The 24,603-nt window shown below is 48.0% G+C and overlaps 1 protein-coding gene and 1 long non-coding RNA gene across 3 annotated transcripts in view; both read right to left on the reverse strand.

The window, feature by feature from the left end:
* Positions 1–24,603, reverse strand: part of cpne4a (copine IVa) — a 53,608-nt gene that overhangs the window by 8,662 nt on the left and 20,343 nt on the right. The window contains exons 1-11 of one of the 2 annotated variants that reach the window (XM_076737049.1): positions 22,442–24,057; positions 21,675–21,746; positions 16,757–16,831; positions 16,410–16,493; positions 15,260–15,349; positions 11,126–11,224; positions 6,215–6,301; positions 4,735–4,794; positions 2,443–2,576; positions 1,885–1,939; positions 1,028–1,079 (exon numbers count right to left, since the gene is read on the reverse strand). In XM_076737049.1, the coding sequence (XP_076593164.1) occupies positions 1,028–1,079; positions 1,885–1,939; positions 2,443–2,576; positions 4,735–4,794; positions 6,215–6,301; positions 11,126–11,224; positions 15,260–15,343 (571 nt within the window). In that variant the 5' untranslated portion in view covers positions 15,344–15,349; positions 16,410–16,493; positions 16,757–16,831; positions 21,675–21,746; positions 22,442–24,057. Of the gene's footprint in view, positions 1–1,027; positions 1,080–1,884; positions 1,940–2,442; positions 2,577–4,734; positions 4,795–6,214; positions 6,302–11,125; positions 11,225–15,259; positions 15,350–16,409; positions 16,494–16,756; positions 16,832–21,674; positions 21,747–22,441; positions 24,058–24,603 lie in introns of those variants that run through there. The other variant, XM_076737048.1, reaches the window with a different exon arrangement.
* Positions 19,323–21,375, reverse strand: LOC143324500 (uncharacterized). The gene is made up of 2 exons (XR_013077468.1): positions 21,025–21,375; positions 19,323–20,976 (listed from the first exon to the last, which is right to left on the reverse strand). It is a non-coding gene; the product is annotated as an uncharacterized LOC143324500 (long non-coding RNA).

The raw sequence follows: 24,603 nt of genomic DNA on the forward strand, positions 1-24,603 counted from the left end.
TCCCATGAAACACGTTCATCTCATTCAGCGTGAGGTCATTATCTCTAATGTCCAATCAGAATAAACCAAAACCGGAACGATCCACTTAGAATTCAGAGAATAAAGACGATTCAGGACGTTTTCTTCAGTATCACAGTGACGACGTGACGGTTGTCTGTACAGCCACGAGTACAATGCTAACAGGAGCCGCTAACAGGAGCTGCTAACAGTTTGACTGACTGTAAACAAACAGTGAAAAGCTGAAACGCTGCAGCAGCACATCTGATGAGCTCTAAGGGGTGTTTTTCTGCTGATGACTTTGTTTCTGCGGTCACATGGGTTCTCCAGTAGGTCCTCATGTTGGTGCTAACATGTTTCCATCCATCAGATCGGAAACAACCGTTTTGATTTCTCCTGTTTTCATGCACAAGCTAAATTTTACACTGAGCTGATCATAAACTACAGGAGGACCGTCCAGGTGGAAGACGACTCACATGACGAGGCCACATCGACAGCAAACAAGCTGCTCCAGCAGAGCATGATGGGAAATGTGGGCTGTTGCTATGGCTACAGCTTTCAGCAAACTCGATGCAAAAGTGTGTGTGTGTGTGTGTGTGTGTGTGTGTGAGTGTGTGAGTGTGAGATTAAACAGCTGCAGAGAGTGAATCTGCTAAGACGTGAGAGAAAACACATGTCTGATAAAGTTTGTCAGTAAAATTCTGTCAAACCAATCATAAGGCTGGATGACGTTGCCATAGAGACCAGGTAAGGCTGAGGTTAAGGTAGATAGGTTATTACTACAAACCGTAGTATAACTCATATAACGTTTACTCTCAGTCTGCGAACTGAAGCCTGACACAAAGACAGAAGCCTGCGATGTCGTCAGCTCCTTCATCATCTCGGGCTTCAGACTGACGGCGTTCCTCTGACCCGCAGCCTCGTCTTCATCAAAATAATCCTCACATCAAAGACTCTCCTCGCTGCTCTTCTGAGGCTCGCGAGCAAATATTGTTTTTATTCAAAGAGAAGAAGAAATCAAAGCACCTACCTGCACACTCCGGGTTCTCCTCATTAAAATTCACGGCAAAGTCATGGGAGACCTGCGGGGGGGGGTGGGGGGTGGGGGGGGGATACAAGAAGTCTGTTTGATCTCTGCATCAAAAAAAGAAATGGCTTCAACAATGAAAGAAGGAGCCTCTTGTCACATCTTTTTGTTTTCTTTTTCTACATCAGCCTGACTAAACCCCCCCCCCCGTCTTCCGTCTTCCGTCTTATTAAAACAAACAACCACACTCACAGGACAGGTGACCCCCCCGTCTGTCCCCCAGGACAGGGAGGGGACGCTGGGGCAGGTGTCAATCACTGCATGCTGCATTCACATCGTAATGAAAAGACGAGAAGACGTCAGCCATGACAGCTGAAGCCATGAAGGACAGCAGCATTTCTGACACAAAGCAGCAGAATCAGAGTCGTCTTTGAACGCAACGTGAGTTTGTTAAATGTAGGAAAATGTAACAGAAGTACAATAAAGTCCGTGAACTGACTCTGTAACAGTTAGCATTAGCTAACGCCGCACGCTGCCTCACCAGCCAGACCAGCAGCAGAAGCTCTGCATGTGTTTTCACTGGTGACCTTTGACCCCTGCTCTTTGAACGCAGCCTGATAAAATGCAGTTGGCCTGTTTGGAGGCAGACAACAGTTGGATGGAGATAATCATGCTTTTATTATACAGTGTGATGTGAATGCAGCATCAGACAAAGTGGGGGGGGTACAACTCAACAAGCAGCACCGCGGGGTGCTAATCGCCGGCGTCTGGCAGGGTCTGCCTTACGCTCTCCAGAGCCCCCCCCCCCCCGCTGACAGAGAGCATGCTGGGAGAGACCGCGAGCTGAGCAGTTAAATTACCTTGTAGTCAGGAGGGATCTGAGCCCCGAAGCCGAACGCTGGGAACATTTTGTCACTGCGAGAAGAAAGAAACACAGAAACGTCTCAGGGTAAAAATGGAAAGAGGGGCCGGAGGAGGGTTTGTGATTGGCTGCCAGCAGGAGCTAACGAGCACATTCAGAACGCAGATACCTCACAACAAAGCAAAGAAATGACTTGTGATTGGCTGTGGGAGTGTTTGTGGAGAGGACAGGTGATTACTTCCTGCTCAGATCATTCGAGTGAAGCACACTGCCCTCTCCGATTAAACGGGACCTTTCATGTTCAAAGTGTTGGCGACGGTCTTTCTGTGGAGCTCAGCTCGTGATCCACAGGACACGATTCACCTTTTACAGGTTAAAATGTCCAACCGGTTGTTCTGGATCTGAATAAAACATTCAGTGACAGAGCTGGAACAGACAGTACATTCACAATATAACCATGCGGGTTATTGGCCGCTGCTGTAGAGGGATTCCTCCTTTCCTGAATGGACTCATCTGATTGGCTGCTGTGTTACGCTGGGCTCAGGTGTAGACTGACCTGTCGTAGTCCTGGCAGATCTCTCCCACGGCCACCAGAGCCTTCAGGTACTCGTTGGGCTGGTACGGGTGGATGTAGTGCAGCGAGCAGCTGTTACGAGGATCTCCGTTAGAGGCTGTGAAGTCGATGGCTACCTGGAGACATGACAGCCAATCAGAGAGCAGCGTCAGACCAGTTACCTTTAACCTTCTACATATCCCACAGATGTGAAAGGACACATGTTTGTGCTGCGTCGCATTCACTTCAACTGAAGCCTGAATCCAAGGTCACAGTTTCCCTCCAGTCTGCGAGCTGGCCTGGTTGGCCAATAGTCTCAATCAGCCCGCCTACCTTCTGTACCTACAGAGTTAACTAGCTTACAGGTAGCTCACCTAGTTTACTGGTTTCTTAGCTATCTTACAGGTAGCTCCACTAGCTTACAGGTGGCTCACCTAGCTTACTGGTATCTTAGCTGGCTTACAGCTGTAGTTGTTCTATGATGAAAAATGTTAGCTCTGATGCTAACTTATCAGTATGATGCAGCAGGTTTTTAAGATATGAACATTGTAATTTCAGTACAAGCGATTTTTCATTTATTGGCCTGGAGCTAATATAAGTCTGTCAAATATATATACGTGTGTAGAAGCAGCATATGAAATGAACAACATCATCTCTTAGGCTCCAAACACCACACGTATTCAGTGATATAAGCGACCTTTTTGCTGTATTTGGAAATATAAATAGAAGGTAAATAGGAACAAATATCATTCAGCTGTGCCGTCCCTGAAGGCACTTCAGCAGAATTTAAGCAGGAAATCAGTTTTCTGGAGGGAATCACTGGTTTGTAAATGAATTGTTTGAAAAACAAGAAGAAAGAAGCAGTTTCTCTTGCTTTCGGTCGACTGAACTAAAATAAGCTGCAGTCAGAGTTTCCTCTGGAGACGACACGAACCAACAAACACACGTCTGATTGGACACAGTGCCGCAGAGAAAAACACACCTCTGTGTTTCCACTGCTGCTCGTACTGAACTGAAGCTTGTTTACATGTTCAGTGACTTTCTGAGCCTCACGGGCGATGAAACGTCTCTAGATTCATTCAGGAACACAGAGAAGAGAAACACTTCTCGTCCTTCTTCTGCTGGCTGAATCGCAGCTTGAAGGAAAGCGTTTTCTGCCCGGCGACGCTGATTAAACTCTGGTAGCTCGGCTGTGTGAAGACATGCAGCTTTGTTGTGCTGGCGTGTTGTTAACAGCAGGAAGACGCTGAACACATCGTGTTTGTGTCGCCGACTGACTGACGGAGGAAGCTTCAAGCTGTTAGTGGAAGTGGAAGTTCCCAGAAATAAAGTCAGTTACAGAGGGTCGAGGTGTATCCCAGCATGCACTGGGAGGTCTCCTGTCCATTTAACACAACGACACGACGATCTGTGACATGACTTTATGTGAACTGTGGTTAAGAAACTTCAACAGCTGCCACCAAGCCCTCAGCTGAATACCCAGTCTGCTCTGTTTGAGTCAAACCGATGACGCTAACCATGAGCTAAGCTAACGATGAGCTCCGCTAAAGATAAGCTAAGCTAATGATGCCCTGTGCTAACCATGAGCTCCGCTAATAGATTTGAAATTTACATGAAAAAAACTGTTCAGGAACTAATGTTTTTGTGATATCTTTGTTTTTTGTCTTGTCTGTTTTGAATTAATGTGACTAATTAATCCAAATTAATGAATCTTTGAAGATCGAACCACTGTTTCTGTTACTCTAAACACTGTCGCTGACTGGTCCATGAAGTCTGACTCACTGATTGCTTTCCATTCGTGTCCATTTGAGTCAGGACGAGACGAGTCAGGACGAGCAGAAGCGGGTCCAGGCGGGTCCAGTCAGGTCAGGTCAGGTCAGTAGCGAGTCAGAGTTCCTTTCCTGAAAGGTCACATTCACTCAGACTCTGGACTTGAAACCTAAACCTGGACCAGCAGCTCCAGACCAGAAGGACTCTGAACCCTGAGACCAGTCGAGTGTTTTAATCCTCCTGCCTGACTGTAAAAACAGTTATTGTGCTCCTGAAGGGAGGAAAGGCGCTGCAGCATCAGACTGGTTGAACTGGTCAGAGCCCAGCATAAACAGCTGGTGTTAACTGGGACACTGAGGCTGCTGAAAGTGTCCCTGTGGTTACTGTTTCCATGGTGACATCAGAACTACTCTGACACATTTTCTCCTGACGGGAAAATGAAGCAGGAAAATGATCTGTGTGTGGGTGTGTGTGTGTGTGTGTGTGTGTGTGTGTGTGTGTGTGTGCGCGCACGCGTGTGCTCACAGTAAACTGGATCTGACAGCCCCCCATGATGTAGTCCAGGAAGGAGTGCATCTTGATGATCTGGAGGAAAGAAAACAGGCCCATGAACATGAATGTTTAAAGCTTGTTCAGCACGTCACTCAGCTGTTTTCATTCATTCTCATTGGCCCGCTGTTTGTTTACCAGCCGGTAACGTCCAATCAGTTTCATTGCGCTGTGAACAGTGAGTTTGAGACCAGAGGGTCATCAGTTCAGTCCCCTTTGCCCCGTGGAGCTGTGAGCAGCTTCCAGGTGCGAACGTGTCGACCTGTGTGAGCGTGATGGAGGCGTGACGGAGGCGTGATGGAGGCGTGAAGCTCCTCTGAATGAATACAGGTTAAAAAACACGAGGCCAGCTGGATTATCATTAACCATCAGCTGATGTATTGAGGGCGGGGCTGCAGCTGAAGATGGATGACAGGTCGTTACGTTCACGTCTTCAGCGGCTCGTTAGCGATCGGCCCGTAGACCTGCTCTCATTCTGTCATCTCGCCGCCGACTCGCCTCCTGCTCTTAAAACATTTGCTTTCATTTCCTGCCTTGGCTCAAACTCTGCATCTGTCGAGTGTAAATTACCCGCCGGCGTCAGAGCAGCTCAATCATTTGTGTCCACGTCGTGCTAAACCTCATTCTGCGCCGTTCACTCGTTCTGAAGCGGGAATTCTTCAGGTGTCGAGTGTCATCGGGCTAAATGTTATCTGCTTTCATTCGCCAGCGGGATTCCCCAGACTCCCCTCGCTCGCCGCCTGAGCGCCGTTCAGCATCGTCTGGCGGGAAATGTCAGGTTAGTCAGGCGGCTCAGTGCGACATAATTGGTTCCTGTAACAGTCTGCCAGTCAGACGCCGAAGAAGAGGAGGCCGAGAAAGAGCTTCATCTGAACTCACAGTATTTAATGGTTTGAACTGTTTGGTGTAATATTTAAATGTGGGACGAAACCTTTCAAAATAAAGCAGCGATGGGACACTTTGAGAAAAGAGGAAGACTCTGATGGTGTTCAGGTCTTCAGCACTGAAGAGCGTCTGGACCCTCATCAGCCTCCAGATCTGATGATGACTCAGGACTGAATGATGTTTGCTTCAGCTTCAGAGTGAGGAGTGGATGAAGAGCGAGGGGCAGCACACGACGGCGACGGGCTGAGCACGTTTCACAGCCGCGGTGCTGAAGCCTCGTCTCCTCCTCCACCGTCCTGTTCAGCTTCAAACTACAGCCTTTACGTTCCTGGACGAGAGGAGCAGATGTTACTCTGTAGCATCACAGGGACCAGAGGAAGGTGGCTCTGTGTTATCGCCTCACGGTTACTTGAAATGAGACCCTTTCAGGCCTGCTGTGATGAAGACGAGGGCCCTCGTGCTGAGCTCTGTGCTCTTACCTGAAACCTTTTTAGTCTGACCTCATCACATAAAACACGTCACACTGACGGTCTGTGAACACCACGCAGGCTCATCACTGCAGTAAAGTCACCTTGCACTGGTTCAGAATGACAATCCCAGAGTTCTTGTAGTTCTTCTTCTTTACTCTGTATTTTGGATTGATGCATGGCCACTGCACCTGAAGACACACACACACACACACACACACACACACAGTAAATGACTTCAGCTCGTTTGTCCTCCGTAAACTGAACACAGAGAAACAAACGTGTTGTGGGTTCAGGCCGAGGCGCTCGAACAGGAAACCTCAGGACATCACCTTCAGCACCCACATGAAGACAAAAACAAGAGGCAAAAACACAGAAAAATCATAGTGAGGCAATAAAGAACAATAGAATCATAGAAAAAAATGTTATTTAATCCTTTATTTCATCACATCTCCTCTTCAGCACAGACCTGTGAATAAGAAAACAGTTTAATGTGGAAAAAACACTGAAGCTCGAAGAAAAACAAAGGACGCTGGTTACATGAAAAAACTAATTATAATAAAACCTTTGAAGGAGACGATTTCAGTCTCTAATTCCACTGGAGACGAGTTCAGTCTCTAATTCCACTGGAGACGATTTCAGTCTCTAATTCCACTGGAGACGAGTTCAGTCTCTAATTCCACTGGAGACGAGTTCAGTATTTAAAACTGTGTGAAGGTTCAAACGTCCTGAACATCCTCCAACCAACGACCACACACACACATTCAATGAGCTGCTCTCACAGCTTGACAGACAACACGCTTCACAGCTGGCCCCTCATTCACCCATTCACCCATTCACCCATTCACACACACACACACACACACACACACACACACACACACACACACACACACACACACACACGCCGTCCCACACCGATGTGACGTCCCCTGGGAGTAACTTAGTAACTCTGTGTCTTGCCCAAGGACACTTCAAGGAGCCAGGGATTGACCCGCCAACCCACAGATCAGCTCCACCTCCTCCTGCCCCAGTGTCCATCAGAGGACACGTCAACAGGAGGACACGTCAACAGGAGGACGAGGAGGAGCTGAGGACTGAACCACCAATCAGCAGCCAGCAGCTCCAGGCATGAAACACAGGAACAAACAACAAAGTGTGTTTGTGATGGAGACGACGACAGTCTGACACTGAGGCTGTGGACCATCATCATCATCATCATCATCATCATCTTCATCTTCATCTTCATCATTCACTGATCATAACCATGTGGTTTTCACTGTTACCATGGTGATGGTCTATTTTTATGTTTTTTCATGTTTTTACTGCATCAGGTGAAACAATCTGCCTGCTGCAGCCACATCCAATCACCTGCTCTGGTGATTTCAAAATAAAAGCCTGCAGAAGCTAATCTCTGTCCTCAGCAGCTTGTCCTCTGCAGGTGACGCTGATCAGCGAGACGTCACGAACAGCCGGTCAGCTCTCAGTAATCTCCTCAAAGATCAGCTCGTTTCCCGTCGGTGATGTCGAACGGCCTGACTGGAGCTGAGCAGTCTGAGCCTGAGAGGAACCTGCAGGCAGAACCCAGGGCAGAACGTTCCCCACAGCCTCACTACTTCACTGTCACACCTCTTTGACTTCGTCTGAATACATTCATTTGTGACTGCGGCTGCTTTTTAATTCAGGAGGTGTGTTAACCGCGAGCCCTCCGAGCTGAAGACAATCCTTCAGCTGCACAAACGAGGCCGTTGAGGATTCGCTCCGACTCCATTACACGTAACCGTGGAGACCGGGGCACACGCGGCGGTGTCCGGCTGGATGGATGGAGGAGGACGAGGAGGAGGACGAGCGGAGAACTCTCCCGAGGCTTCAGCTCGGAGGGATTCTTGTTTCTGGGCCGCCGGTCAGGAGCAGACTGTCAGCTGAGGAAGGAGGCCGATAAATAAAACCTGAACCAAAGAAGAAGGGGGGGGGGGGGCTTCCCCATGGGACTCCACTGACTGCTCCCACTGTTTCTTGTGAAGGAGGCCAAACCGGTTCTCCTCTGCGGGATAACAGCCGGGATGAAGACGCCTCCTCTTTGACTGAATCTACAGCGGAGGCGACTGTTCGCTGACATTATGCACCTTCGTGGTCACGTGCTCTTTCCTGTGTCTGTCTCTTCGTGGTCGTTTTGCGGTTCTTTTAGACGTCCTTCATGACGGCTGACCAGTTCAATTTCAGGGTCACCAAGAAGCGCGGAGACACTGTGTCTTTGTGTGTCTTTGTGGTCATGAATCATACGGTGGAATTCCATCTTATCTATAATACACACAGACCAATGACCTCTCCAGGTGTAACCAGTGAGCTTGGAGCTGAGGTGAGGGAGTCAGACTAACGAAGGCCTGGTTTGAGTCTGCACATGACATTTGTCACCTGGTGGTCTCTCTGCGTCATCGAACACGTGGAGTGCAGCTGATTGAGAGAGCGACAGGTGAGAGGATCAATACGCTTGTCCTGACGACGCGCAGCAGGAGAACACATGAAGCCTCACTGTCTCATCTATCAGCTCCGGGCTTCACGTCTGACTGCTCTCCGTCTCCTTGTCCTTTGGGGGGGCTGCGGCTCAGGAGGCAGAGCGGTCGTCCACCTATCAGGAGGTCGGTGGTTCGATCCCTGGCCTCTGCAGTCCACAGGCCGAAGTATCCTTGGGCAAGATACTGAAGCCCAAAGCTGCTCCATCGGTGTGTGAGTTCATATGAACGTCGCTTTGGATAAAAGTGTCTGTAAATGACTGACTGTGATCTTAATTGTCCTTCTGAACATGGTTTTTACTTCACTTCTTCCAACGTGAGGCAGGCAGGTGCTCTGAAGGTGGATGGGTTAATGAAAGTGGTGCTCTGGTTTTATCGCTCAGCATCATTGTGGTGAAAGTATTCATCCCCTGGTGGCTGATAATGAGACGCTGAGCGAGCGCTCTGCTGAGGAATCCAGCTGCTCACATTGTTAGTGACTTGTTGTCATCTTGAGGGAATTTCCAGACAAACACACAACCGGAGCGTTTGGAAACAGAGCGTCATTAATGGACGGGTCAGGAGCGGCTGCCTCGCTTCTTTTGTGTTGGACAGCTGTGTCTTCATTAGCTCTGCCTGCGCCTCCAGCATCCAGGCTAATTACACCACGTCTGTCTAAATAAACCCGGAGGCATTACGGCCCCAAAGGTGCATTTTTAAAGGGCAGTCACGCTGCTAATTGGCGTTTTCATGAATTCCTGGAGCTGCAGGACCGGATGGAGATCAACTGACTTCTGCTTAAACGGTGGTATGTAGCCACTTTAGTGACGCAGCTCGAGCGAAGGCCACGTAGATGGAGAGCTTCCTGCTACTGATCTGTGTTTTCTGCAGAGCAAGAGGAAAACAGCTCATCGAAAACGTCACAAAACGAGGCGAGGAGTTTACAGCCAGGCTAACTGGAAATGCTAAATGTCATCGCTAGTGTGTCACCGTGACACTGCTGATGTTTAGCTTAGCCCCTATGTCAGGGTAGCATGTTAGCATGCTAACAGTTGTTAGCAGTTATTTGGTCATAAACCTGAAACAGATCCTGTGGGATGATGAATGTCTGTTAAACCAGCAGCATAAACATGAAGAAAATATTAAAATGCATCTTTCATGTTGCTGCGGCAAAAATAATCATCTACTAGAATTTCTGTTATAATGGTGCAAGAACACTTAGTGAGAGCCAGCTTTTACTTCTGATCATCAAATTTTGCTGATAAAACTTGTACTTCAGTGAGGTTTGGATGCAGGACTTTCCCCTGTTCTCAGTGTGGTACGAGTACTTTTACCGCAGTAAAGGATCTGAATACTTCTTGTATTTAATGCACGACGGTGCTGCAGCTGGTTGTTCTGAACTCTGGACCCTGAACGCGACGTCTCTCCTGTGGTGTCGCTCAGTCTGACCCTCGCTGAGCTGCTGAAGGAGAAACAGGACTTCCTGTCAGAGCGAGCAGGCGCCTCCTCACAGCGACGTTTCTCCTCCAGGAGCATTTCTCACCTCCACAAAGTTACTAAGTACATTTAACTGCTCATTTCTTCAGGAAACCATCCGGCTAACTGGAGCATCTGCTAAGCAGGACCTGCAGTCTGTCTGCAGCACGCTGGCCAAGCTTCAATCCAAAGACTGTAATTAGTCATCATCATCATCATCATCATCATCACTTCCCACCTGCTGTCACACCACAGCTCACTGGAGCTCAGCCTGCCTGACGAGGTGCGTTCAGGATCACAGTTCTGTGGCTCGTCAGATATTCTAATTACCAACATTTCCTCCACTGTTGACAGAAAACACGGCTGCTCATGTCGAATGTGTGTTTTTTCTATTGCTGAATAATTATTCGTGATGAAGTCGGGTACCTCTAAACCTGATTGGTCAATCTCGCCCTCAGTCAACACATCAGTCGTCCTCTGAACAACGTGAAGCGTCACTTTCTGATGGGAAACGAGGCTCTGCAGCGTTCACTGAACACTCTGCTGACCTTTGACCTCTGGAGTCAGAGCGCTCAGCGACCTGTTTGACCTCCGCTTCATTGATGTGATATTTATCAGTGACGAGCTCAGAGTTTGTGATCAGTGTCATCAGAGATCAGTTCTGACACCTGAACCTCCATCTTTCTACGCTCCATCATAAACCTCCACTGCAACCATTGACTTCACACAAATCCTCACTGTCTAACAGTCTGAGCGAGGAACCGCGGCCGAGAGGCTGGCGACTGGACCAAAGTACGTTTACTCAAGTACAAAGTCATGTACTCCATTACAGCTGTGAGGTACTAAAGGCAGTATTTTCATTTTCTGCAGTTTTCTACTTCACTGCACTTCAGAGGGAAATACTGCACTTTTTACTTCATCACATTTATCAGTTACCTGTAGTACCTGTAATGAGCTTCAAAAAACATGTTAACAGTAAAGTACAGCCAATGAGATGACACACGCACGCACACACACGCACGCACACACACGGGGCACAGCGCCTACCTGTCGTCCATCGATGGCTCCTCTCATCTCTTTGAACGTGGCCTCGAACTCGCCGATGTAGTCGTGCTTCCCGTTGGAGTCCCAGTCCCACACGGTGCACTGAGGACAGACACACAGCGGTGAGCGGCGTTCGTCTGCACCCTGAGCGAAGCCTCACTTCACCGTGACGTACGGCGGCGGTTCAGTCACGTCTGCCGCCGCCGGCCGCTCACATTTAACGCTGCTGACGATGATGAAGATCAGAAGCCTGTTTACTCAGAGGAATCCACAAAGTCTCACTTCATTAATCTCCGTTTGGAGGTTTTCCTTGAAATAAATGAGGTCTCAGAGACGACGAACTTTAACTTTATTGTCCCCGAGGAGGATTTGATGCAGGAGAAAGCACAGACGTCAGCACACGGACGAAGACACGTGAAAACGACAAAATACATAAAACATGAAAGCTTTTTCAGTCACACCGAAAACATAATCAGCCCCAAAATAGATGTTGTTTTCAATGTAGGTCACAGCTGGTTCAGCACAGTCAGAGGAGCAGAGGCAGCTGAGCTGTGAACCGCAACTGGCCAGAAGTGTGTGGACACATGAACACACGTGATGATCACATGATCGTTGACGCGCCGCTCTGACTGCTCAGGCATCAGTCCGTCCTCCAGACGCTGACCAGAGGCCGGAGCGTCGTTCACCCAGCAGACGTTAGAGGAACTGAGGCCTCTGATTGGCTGAAAACGACTGGTTTGAGGACCTTGAATGCAACATTCAGGCCAAACGTGTAAATATGACGCAGTGATGGATTCACGTGACCGGTTTGTCCTGATGGAGGGTCAAACAGAAACGAGTTACCTGAGCTGAACCTCCTCAGTTCAATCACAGTCAAACTGACGAACAGTGAAGACACGATGTGAGACGTGACGGAGCAGTGGAGGTGGTGACGCAGGTTCTACTGTCTTCTGATTGGCTGAGTGTCTCCAACATGAAATGTCAGCGAGTGTCCTTCATGTTCGTCTGTCCTGTGAACTCATTAAAATATAAGAAGCTAAGATCAAAACTGTTTCTGACAAAAAATCAAAATTATTAACTTGAGCCTTCAAAGAACAATAAAAAGGAAAAGTTTTTCTTCCTCTTGGATGGGAATAAACGTAGTTTTGATAACAAATACAAATGAAGCTCCATCCACATGACAGGTCCTCCCACTGGAACCAGTGGACAGCCTCTGCTGGTCGCACTGGGACCAGAACAAGCACCAGGAAGTGAAAGAATGAGACGACCGAGGACAGTTTGACAGAGTTCATGAAAGACAGGTGGGAGGACGTGAAGAAGAACGAGAGCGAGACAGGAAGACCACGAGCTCATGAATTTACAGATCACACACACACACACACACACACACACACACACACACGCACGCGCACACACACACACAGACACACACACACGCACGCACGCGCGCACACACACACACGCACGCGCGCACACACACACACACACGCACGCACGCACGCGCGCACACACACACACACGCACACACACACACACAGTAAATGGCCCACTTGCTCACTGAAACTCCTGCATGAATATATAAAAGCAGAAAATCACCACAGCTGGAAATGAGAACTGGAGCAGGAGTGTGTGTGTGTGTGTGTGTGTGTGTGTGTGTGTGTGTGTGTGTGTGTGCTGTAAATCCTGAACTGTGAGGCTGAAAGCTAAATTCTCTTCCTCCAGTGGGTGCAGCATCTCCTTCATATTTCCAAACGTCTCTGAACGTCTCAGCAGACGAGTCTGGAGGGACGCAGACGTTAAATGAGGAGGAGGAGGAGGAGGAGGAAGATGAGGCCGCTGAGGCTTCAGCTCGCTCTTTGTTGTCATTGTCTCTCCTCACATTCGTCCACAGAGGACAAACTGTAACTTCATTCATGGTTTTCTTGAACGCTCCCTGTTGATCATGTGACCAGTTTCTAAGCGGCACACAAACGTCGTCCAACACTGTGCCAATAAAGTTAATTCAAACTGAACTAAAGTGAGAATAAAGGACACGGTGAAGGAGGTTTAACAGCTTCTCTGCTCTCTGAAGGCCGGCAAGCCAAGAGGGCGAGCGAGCCAATTAGATCGCAGGATGAGCGTGTGTGTCTGCGCGTGCGTGTGTATAACTATGTGTGTGTTCCTGTATGCATACATTAATGTGTGTGTGTGTGTGTCTTTGCCTCCTCATTAAACTGAACATCATGACAGCAGCAGCAGAAACCTCCCTCCTCATCACCTTCCTCCTCCTCTTCCTCCGTCAGATGAACAGACCGTCGGGGTTCAGAGACGCTTTCGTTTCTCTACCTGAGAGGAAACATACGGAGCTTTTAATGAGCCGCCGCACTCACAGCTTCATTCAGTCAGCCCGCCGAAGCACCTGATCTGCTCCCAACGCGTCCCACGGCGTCCACACGGGGGACAGACAGAAGCTCGTTGGACCAGGACCTTCTCCTGAACCGAACCGAACTGACTGACTGCACTCAGTTAGAAATGACCTTCTGGTTTCTGGGCTCAGATTCCATCCAATCGTTTCCTTTCAGGCCAGCAGTCAGTGACGTAGGAAGAGCAGGTGAAACCTTTGCCGTTCATTCTCCGGAATGAACCTGCGGCTGTCTTCAAGGACAGCTGGACATACAGCTGAGCCAATCAGAGCTGAGTGAGGATCCACAGGACAAACATTAAGCTCACTGCTGCTTCTGCGTCCACCGGAAGCCACACCCTCAGGACGGACATGAGACACTGCTGAGAGAGCTGGAGAGCTAACATGGACGACACATCACCCCGACGTGAAGCGAAGTGGACGTTCAGCCTCATCATCAGACTAACAGCAGCCTCACTCACTGAGCTCACAGGCTTCTATTTGAGACCACCCGTCAGAGTGTTGGACCGTGGACGTCCTCCACGTCTGGGATCACTTCCCCTAACAGCTCACAGACAGTCTGATGGGACAGACACATTACGGAGCAGCGTGACGATGGACGGCGGCAGACGGCCGCAGCGTTAATGCAGCGTTCACGAACGGCAAACATCCATCCTGAAGCACAACAACAGGAGCGCAGAGCGAACAGGCGGCAGGAAGTGACCCGCTTCACTCTCCAGACCACCGCAGACGCTGGTTTGTCTCGTTTCAGGAGACGCTTACTTCAGTGTGCTCTCCTCTCTCAGGGTCCTCACCGGAGCGTCGATGGAGCCGATGCTCGTTACAGACTCGGCTTCATTAGTCCGTCACAGGACTGACCGGCAGAGGACGCGTCTGCTGAGGACGAGCGGCTCGTACTGAAGTGCATTTGAAAGGTCTCTGCGTGTGACGCTGACGTCATACGTGTCTTATTTTCTACACGGTTTCCTGTGTCTGCTCGTGGTTATTTTATCGAATCATTTACTGTTTAGAAATCAATAAATGTCAATCAGCTCGGACGTGTTTACGCCAACAGTTTGACCTGCAGCCAATCAGGCGTCCACATTTAGACTGGAGCCGCAGCACGCATCGACTGACACAGGAGACGCAAAGTTTGTGTGTGTGTGAGCATGTGTGTGTGTGCACGTGTGAACGAGTGTGTGTGTGTGTGTGTGTGCGCGCACGTGTGAGCGAGTGTGTGTGTGTGTGTGTGTGTGTGCGCGCACATGTGAGCGAGCGTGTGTGTGTGAGTGAGCGTGTGTGTGTGTGTGTGCACGTGTGAGCGAGCGTGTGTGTGTGTGTGTGTGTGTGTGTGCGCACGTGTGAGCGAGCGTGTGTGTGTGTGTGTGTGCGCACATGTGAGTGAGCGTGTGTGTGTGTGTGTGTGTGCGCACATGTGAGCGAGCGTGTGTGTGTGTGTGTGTGAGTGAGCGTGTGTGTGTGTGTGTGTGTGCACGTGTGAGCGAGCGTGTGTGTGTGTGTGTGTGCGCGCGTGTGAGCGAGCGTGTGTGTGTGTGTGTGTGTGTGTGTGTGTGTGTGTGTGTGCGCACATGTGAGCGAGCGTGTGTGTGTGTGTGCGTGCGTGTGAGCGTGTGTGTGTGTGTGTGCACGTGTGAGTGAGTGTGTGTGTGTGTGCGTGTGTGTGCACGTGAGTGAGCGTGTGTGTGTGTGTGTGCGTGTGAGTGAGCGTGTGTGTGTATGTGTGTGTGTGTGTGTACCTGCAGCTTGCGTTCATGGTCTCCACTGCAGAGCGAGTTGAGAGAAACCTTGAAGGTTTTCCACACCGGGTTGAGATTATTCATAACAGTCTGAGAGACAGAGACAGACAGACAGACAGAGAGACAGAGACAGACAGAGACAGAGACAGACAGACAGACAGAGAGACAGAGACAGACAGAGACAGAGACAGACAGAGACAGAGACAGACAGAGACAGAGACAGACAGACAGACAGATTTTTGGTGAGTGATGCATTTACATACTGAAGCTAAGATGAGATCATATTGATTTTAAGTAATCTCACAATAACTTGTTTATCAGGTACCAGATATCCTGGTTCTGATCAGGTTTTCAGTGGATCCTGGTTCTGATCAGGTTTTCAGTGGATCCTGGTTCTGATCAGGTTTTTAGTGGATCCTGGTTCTGATCAGGTTTTTAGTGGATCCTGGTTCTGATCAGGTTTTCAGTGGATCCTGGTTCTGATCAGGTTTTTAGTGGATCCTGGTTCTGATCAGGTTTTCAGTGGATCCTGGTTCTGATCAGGTTTTCAGTGGATCCTGGTTCTGATCAGGTTTTTAGTGGATCCTGGTTCTGATCAGGTTTTCAGTGGATCCTGGTTCTGATCAGGTTTTTAGTGGATCCTGGTTCTGATCAGGTTTTCAGTGGATCCTGGTTCTGATCAGGTTTTTAGTGGATCCTGGTTCTGATCAGGGTTTTAGTGGATCCTGGTTCTGATCAGGTTTTCAGTGGATCCTGGTTCTGATCAGGGTTTTAGTGGATCCTGGTTCTGACCAGGGTTTTGAAGTATTCCAGTTCTGGTCAGGTCTCTGGAGCAGCCTGGTTATGTATTGCTCATGTAAACATCAAAACCTGACTGATAACCTGAATCTTGTGCCCGGAGAACTCGGGGGGAGTCCTGCACACTGTCTGGATCCTGCGTACGGGGAGATGGATCAGCAGGTTTCTCACGTTCAAAGTAAAACCAGGATCCTGGTTCAGTCTTTGATCGAGCTGTTCACGTCAACACACTGTGTCTCACAAGTACAGATTCATACATGCGGGATCATTACTGTAAACCTGAACAGCTGACGTCACAAACACTGAGACAGAGTCCCAGAAAGACAGCGTGTCTCAGTCTGTGTGTCTGTACCTCAGTCCTGTACACGAGCTGCAGCGTGGCGTCATCATTCAGCCGGTAGATCTCCAGGAAAGGGTCGGATTTACTGAAGAAGTCCTGCACGCACGCACGCACGCACGCACGCACGCACGCACGCACGCACACACACACACACACACACACACACACACAGATTCTTAAAGGGACGGACAGACAGACAAACTGAGGACCTGAATGTTACACGTGACGTTCAGTGGAGAGGACGTTTGGAAAGCTGCTGCTCGTGTTTTCAAGCACATTCACCAAACAGATGCTGAGTTTCTCGGAAGGTTAGGTTTGGTTTGAGAAGCTATAGACACACACACACACACAGCTGTTACCTTGTCATCCAGCTTCCTGGCACTGAACGAGAGTTCAATGTAGTCGTCGTTCCCCGTCAGCTCCTCTGCTGTGATCTGCGCACACACACACACACCCGCATATATATACACACGCGCACACATGCGCACACGCGCACACACACACACACACACAGAGTTCCCTTTGATAAGAACAGGGCGCCATCATTAACGACAAACACTGAACATGCAGATCAAACGGTGCAAACCCTCACTGTGACGTGTTCTCAGCAGAACGTGGGCAGTAGTACTTGGAGAACGTGATGTACACACACACGGTTTTCAGTTTATTTTGACTCTGTGTCACTGTGTTTGCTTCTTGAAATACTCGCTGGGATCAACGCGCTCACTGCGCTCTGCCCAGGACGCCGCCTGGTGCTGCTCTCTAAGCAGACTCTCTTCTTCTGTGGTTCCTCGGTGGTGGAACGAGTTACCGGACTCCATTCGATCTGCAGAGTCCCTCTGGATCTTTAGGAAAAGACTGAAGACCAAGCTCTTCACTGAACACCTTCTTTCATAAAATAAATAAATAAATAAATAAAAATCTCATCTGTATGTCACAGTGGATAAAAGCGTCTATCTTATCTTATCTTATCTTATCTTAGCTCAGTTCAGAACAACCTAAACTTCACTCGTGTTCATCACTTTAATGTGGAGCTCATTTTAAAGACTTCATATTCTGCTGAGCCTCATCTTTAAATCCTGCATCAGAACTTATTTGATGATCATTTTTCACATTATGAATCTGAACCTACAAAGAAACTGTCACAGACTGATGAAGAGTGTGAAGGTCTGAGTCCTTCATTAGAACATCACATGCTGCTCGTCTTCCTGCTTTCTTCCCCTGAAGCATCAACACATTCACATCTGACAGCAACAATGACGGATGACAGATTCCATTTTAGGAAGGAGATAACGTTCAGATTAACTTCAGCCTGCAGCTTTTATCTGCCTGACATGTTTTCACTTTACAGGTGCAGAGAACAAACACCAAGATACTCAGGTTACGATCATGTGACCCGACAGAGACGACCTGAGGGACAAACTCAGAGACCACAGAAACACAGAGAGGTGCTGAACAAGACGGAAACCTGCAGGAGGAAACACCAAAACCACAAATCAGAAAGTAAGAGAGATAGAAGAAGAAAGAGGAAGAAAGAAAGAAAGAAAGAAAGAAAGAAAGAAAGAGAGAAAGAAAAAAGGAGGAAAGAAAGAAAGAAAGAAAGAAAGAAAGAAAGAGCAGAAAGAAAGAGAGAAAGAAAGAGAAAGAAAGAGGAAAGAGAAGAACGAAAGAGAAGAAAGAAAGAAAGAAAGAGAGAAAGAAAAAAGGAGGAAAGAAAGAAAGAACGAAAGAGAAAGAAAGAGGAAAGAGAAGAAAGAAAGAAAGAAAGAAAGAAAGAAAAAAGGACGAAAGAAAGAAAGAGCAGAAAGAAAGAACGAAAGAGAAAGAAAGAGGAAAGAGAAGAAAGAAAGAGCAGAAAGAAAGAAAGGAAGAAAGAAAAGAGAGACAGAAAAAAGGAGGAAAGAAAGAAAGAAAGAGCAGAAAGAAAGAGAAGAAAGAAAGAAAGAAAGAAAGAAAGAAAGAGCAGAAAGAAAGAAAGAAAGAAAGAAAGAGCAGAAAGAAAGAAAGAAAGAGAGAAAGAAAAAAGGAGGAAAAAGAAAGAGAGCAGAAAGAAAGAGAAAGAAAGAGCAGAAAGAAAGAGAGAAAAAAAGAGAAAGAAAGAGGAAAGAGAAGAAAGAAAGAAAGAAAGAAAGAAAGAAAGAGAGAAAGAAAGAGAAAGAAAGAGGAAAGAGAAGAAAGAAAGAAAGAAAGAGAGAAAGAAAAAATGAGGAAAGAAAGAAAGAGCAGAAAGAAAGAAAGAAAGAAAGAAAGAGAAAGAAAGAGGAAAGAGAAGAAAGAAAGAAAGAGGAAAGAAAGAAAGAAAGAAAGAAAGAAAGAAAGAAAGAAAAAAGGAGGAAAGAAAGAGCAGAAAGAAAGAAAGAACGAAAGAGAAAGAAAGAGGAAAGAGAAGAAAGAAAGAAAGAGAAAGAAAGAGGAAAGAGAAGAAAGAAAGGGCAGAAAGAAAGAAAGAGAGACAGAAAAAAGGAGGAAAGAAAGAAAGAAAGAGCAGAAAGAAAGAGAGAAAGAAAGAGGAAAGAGAAGAAAGAAAGAGCAGAAAGAAAGAAAGAAAGGAACGAAGAGAGAAAGAAAGAAAGAGAGAAAGAAAAAAGGAGGAAAGAAAGAAAGAAAGAGCAGAAAGAAAGAGAGAAAGAAAGAGCAGAAAGAAAGAAAGAGCAGAAAGAAAGAAAGAAAGAGAGAGAGACACCAAGTCGACGTGTTTATTATCATTTGCATTGTTAAAGAAAAGTTCCTGAATAATGACACTCTGGTGAGTGGGTGGAGTCTGTGGTCAGTGGGTGGAGTCTGTGGTCAGTGGGTGGGGTGAGGACTCATCCATTGGTGGTTGAAGTGGGGGTCTTGGGTGGAGCTGAGACTGTTTTCTACTTAGTATCTGATCATCATGATGACTTTCAATGTTGTCTGTTCACACTGACAGAGGCCAATAAAACAGGTCAACAATAAATATGTTATTGTTTACATATGATAAAACAGGTCAACAATAAATATGTTATTGTTTACATATGATAAAACAGGTCAACAATAAATATGTTATTGTTTACATATGATAAAACAGGTCAACAATAAATATGTTATTGTTTACATATGATAAAACAGGTCAACAATAAATATGTTATTGTTTACATCTTTCCTTTGTTTATCTGAATGTCCCGCCCTCACAGTGTCTCCTGTGTTGCTGTGTGGTTGAAGAAAGACGTGTCAATCATCTGCACAATCAGCAGCAACTGGCTCAGACTTCACCAGACAGGGAACGAGAGAACGAGAGAACGAGGGAACGAGAGAACGAGGGAACCAGGCTTCAACCCAAAACAGAAGTCCTCCAGCAGCAGCTGTCGCCGGCATGGAGGCACGAAAATGAAGGGAAACACAAACTGATAGAAAAAAACATTCTGCAGTAATGCTGTCTGACCTCAGATCTGTGACGTTCAACAACATCCTGCTGCAGGACTGGGCTCTTGCCCAGGACTCTTTCTGACCTGGGATCTGTTGACCGAGTCATTCAGTTTGTATACAAACCTCTCAGACTGTTTGAAGTTCAGTTTCTGCATGAAGACCAAAACATGAAGGAAAGAGAAACAGAACTCGTCCCTGCTGAGAGAGGACAACCTTCAACACGGAAGACAAGAGAGAGAAGAGACGTGAAGACAAAAGGAAAGACGAGGACACTGAAAGCAGGAAGGACAGACATGCAGAGGACAAAGAAAGGGAAGAAGAAGAAGTTCAGAAAGAAAGAAAAGATGAAAGGAGAAAGAAACAGGCAAGAGAGTGATGAAGAATGAACAGACAGAAAGAAGAAATGAAGATGAAGAAGGTAAAAAGGAGGGAAAGTGAAAGGCAAACAAAGAGGAGAGGAGGGAAGGATGGATGGAGAGGAGAGGGAGAAGGATGGAAAGAAGGAAGAAAACCGTCTTCTTGTTAAGCTGCTGCATCTGAAACACGTCTCAGTGACAGAACGTCAGGGAACAACAGCCACGATGTGTCCAGAGAGACAAAAGACAGAGGAACCAAGGAAGGAAGGGAGGGAGAGAGGAGGGAAGGGAGGGAGGAAGGAAGGAAGGAAGGAAGGAAGGAAGGAAGGAAAGAGCAAAGAAAACAAAAGACAGAATGATTCTTTTTAAGAAAGATAGAAAGAAAAGCTCTGATTTTCTGCTTCCTGCTCAGAAATCCTTTCAAAATAAATCCCCCTGAGGTGTTTCATGTGTCCACAGAGGTGAAGAGGAACATCGCAGAGGGATGAAAAATGAAAAACTAAATCCGCGTGAGGACGGTTCAGTCAGTCCAGCTGAGAGGATCAGAAAACCACAGAAGCACCAAGAATTCTGCTTCCTGTCTGACGACGGTTTAAAGTCTGAGAGTCAACGACAAACAAACAGACAGAGATGAGTTTTCCTGCCGTAAACTGAGAGCTCTGAGCGAAGGCTTCAGTTCACCTCCTCAGCGTTTCACCATTTCACCGCCTCACCTCCTCACCGCCTCACTGTTTCACCTCCTCACCTCCTCACCACCTCACTGTTTCACCTCCTCACTGCCTCACCTCCTCACCACCTCACCTCCTCACCGCCTCACCGCCTCACTGTTTCACCTCCTCACCGCCTCACCACCTCACCACCTCACTGTTTCACCTCCTCACCGCCTCACCACCTCACCGCCTCACCTCCTCACCGCCTCACCTCCTCACCTCCTCACTGCCTCAGTGTTTCACCGCCTCACCTCCTCACCGCCTCACCACCTCACTGTTTCACCTCCTCACCGCCTCACCACCTCACCACCTCACCTCCTCACCGCCTCACCTCCTCACCGCCTCACCACCTCACCTCCTCACCGCCTCACCTCCTCACCGCCTCACCTCCTCACCTCCTCACCTCCTCACCGCCTCACCTCCTCACCGCCTCACCTCCTCACCTCCTCACCGCCTCACCTCCTCACCACCTCACCACCTCACCTCCTCACCACCTCACCTCCTCACCTCCTCACCGCCTCACCTCCTCACCGCCTCACCTCCTCACCTCCTCACCACCTCATCTCCTCCTCATCAGTGTACGTGCAGGTGCACACATCCTGCCGTCAGGTGAGTTTGTGTATATGACAGTCTATGAGTGTAGGGAGCGATGACCGTGAGCCACATGCACACAGGAAACATGTTGTATGTACATTTCTGTTCATTATTTCCTTCCTTCTCTGACGGTGTTCATTGTGACCTTCATGCACCAAAACACAGACACAGAAACACAAAAAGCTTGTGTGAAAACCTGATTCTGGATCAGAGGAGGTGAAGCTCACCGTGATGATGGCTTTGCCCACAGTGCCTCCTGGTCTGAGCAGAGCTTTGGACAGTTTCCTCTGAGAGATGATCTGGAAGCACACGCACACATGCATGCGCACACACACACACACACACACACACACACACACACACACACACACACACAGTACAGGTTAATACACAGGTGTGCACAGTCTGCAGGTGTCAGAACATGAAGTAGACGTACTGTTACCACAGTAGAAGTCAGAGTTGTGATGTTGTGCTTACAGACAGGAAGGATTCCTGCACAGTGAGCCTTCAAACGCATCACAGAATGGAACGATCAGCAGAATTAAACCACAGAAAGTTCACCCACACCACACAAATCCTCCCCAAACATTCTGAATCCTCCCCAAAGATTCTGAATCCTCCCCAAAGTTTCTGAATCCTCCCCAAACATTCTGAATCCTCCCCAAAGTTTCTGAATCCTCCCCAAAGATTCTGAATCCTCCCCAAAGTTTCTGAATCCTCCCCAAAGTTTCTGAATCCTCCCCAAAGATTCTGAATCCTCCCCAAAGTTTCTGAATCCTCCCCAAAGATTCTGAATCCTCCCCAAAGATTCTGAATCCTCCCCAAACATTCTGAATCCTCCCCAAAGTTTCTGAATCCTCCCCAGTGTTTCTGAATCCTCCCCAGTGTTTCTGAACGGAACAAACGTGCAAACGACAAACTGCAGCTCTAAACCGACACACTGAACGTCTTCACCGTCTCCACACATGAGCCACGACTCGTTCTGTGGGCACACCTGGACTTCACATCTGTCCCTGCTGACTAGTCCAGGTGTGGCAGCATCAGGAACCAAAGGTACAGGCCGTCATGTCGACTGAGTCCGGGAGGAAAGTTTCCTGTGCGTGGAAAGATTCATTTGAGAGCAGAATTGATTCATTTCTTAAAAATCACGTTTCCAAACACACATTTTTTGGAAAGTTTTCACATTTCTGGGAGCAGCTGAAAATCCTGCTTCCTGTCTGATGAAGGTTTGAATGTCTGAGAGTCACAAAGTGGAAACAAACTTAATGTCAAAGAAAGAAAGAGGAAACCAGCAAAGAGGAGCTCTGCAGGAGTCCTCCTGAGGGTCCTCACAGGTGTAGAGGTGCTTGCACAGGTACAGGTGAGCCGGAAAACAACAGTCAGACTGGAACGTGTTTTTCTTTGATGCGGCTCTCCTTCAGCTTCCTGCTGCACCGTCAGCAGCCTGGAGGAGAAGCTGCTGTCCGTCGGGGCGGAGCTGAGGCTCCTCTGTTTTCTCAGTGCTCCTTCCAGGCCCGTTAGCAGAAACCTCCATCGCTCCGTCGGCCATCTGGCCGGTCGAGGAGCTGGCAGCCGAACCGAGCGACGCTGCTGGCAGAGGCCGAGACGAGGAGGAGGAGGAAGAGGAAGAGGAGGAGGCTGTTCCTGACTGCTGATTGTTCATCACAGCCTCGGCTCCTCTTCTTCTGCCTCTGCAGGAAAGTGACGGCGTTCAGCAGGAAATCGTCAGCGTCCTCCATCTTTCCAGGGAGGCTTTAATTTCAGTTCCTAATGAGAGCAGCAGCAGATGGAGAATCTGTTTCCTCCTCGCTGTTCATCACGCCGCTCACTCCAAACTACACTTACACTGATTTATTCACACTGTTCGACTGGCAGAACAAACTTAAAGTGACATCATCCATTTTCTGCACGTTCAGCCTCAAAGCAGCAGTGGATGCTAACCGCTAAGCGCTAACAGTTCAGCTGGTTGATCTTCTTCCTCTGAGCTCCATTCAAACTCCTCAGTGAGCCTCACTGTTGGTCCTTCATCACCATGAACGAACACACACACACACACACACAGAGTCACTACACCACATGGATTCATCCGCCGCTGAAAATAGTCCCAGCAGATGCTCCTCCTCCTCCACAGTGAGCAGCTCTGGGTTGAAGCTCGAAGTCAAAAACTCTCATTAAAGAAATCCAGAAACTTCAAAAGACTTGAAAAGAGAGTTTGTGCTGCAGGCTGAGGAATCATCCATGATTTGTTTCCTTCACTCACTTTTTATTCTCATCTTTACTGTGAACATTATGAGAGCGTCTGAGCATCATCTCAGTCATCTGACAGCTGCGGTGATGAACGGCCCCGCGGTCAGATCCTCCGTCTGCGCTCAGGCTGGATGAGCCTCCCAGGCGTTTCCTGCTCTTCACTCAGCTGCTGACCAAAACAAATCTAACACCAGACCCTGAGGAAGAAAAGTGCTGTCTCCTCGGTGATGCTCAACTTTTCATCAGTTCAATTTTCAGGATTATAAACATCCAAAAAAAAAAAAAAGAACACCATTTCCACTTCTCGCTCAGGTGAAAGTGATGATTGACAGCTTCCTGGTGGGTCCCTCCAACACAAACATTTGTTCTTCTGTCCTTGTGAGGACATGCATTGTATCTTCTAGCCCCTTAGCACAACCTGATTCTACCGTAACCCTTAAAACCAAATCTGAGCCCTCAAACTGAGGGTCTGTCTGACAGTGAGGACGGACTGAAATGTCTCCTCACTCACAAAGACAGCCGTCCACAGAAACATGGCTGAGTGTTTCCATCACTTTTGGTCGTTCTTAACCAAAGGTCGTAACACATGACGCTTTGTTTACGGGGGAACAGGAAAAGAAAAGGCAGACCCAAACACAGATGCTACAGGCTGAGCAGAGACCGCTCAATTAACGTATTAACACAGAAACCAAAGCACAAAAGGCTTAAAGGATGTGACATCAGATCCAGCAGTCAAGTCAACAGGGAACAATTAAAATCCAGTCCAAGTAAACTGAGCAAAAATCCCAAATTACTGGAAATAAACACAGAAAAGGACTGCAAGGCTACAGACAAGGTAAACAAAAGACCTGTGTCCCAATTCAGCGGCTGCGTCCTTCGAGGACCCAGCCCACGGAGGACCCAGCCTAC

Source organism: Chaetodon auriga, chromosome 8 (genome assembly GCF_051107435.1).
Source record: "Chaetodon auriga isolate fChaAug3 chromosome 8, fChaAug3.hap1, whole genome shotgun sequence".
Classification (NCBI taxonomy): domain Eukaryota; kingdom Metazoa; phylum Chordata; class Actinopteri; order Chaetodontiformes; family Chaetodontidae; genus Chaetodon; species Chaetodon auriga.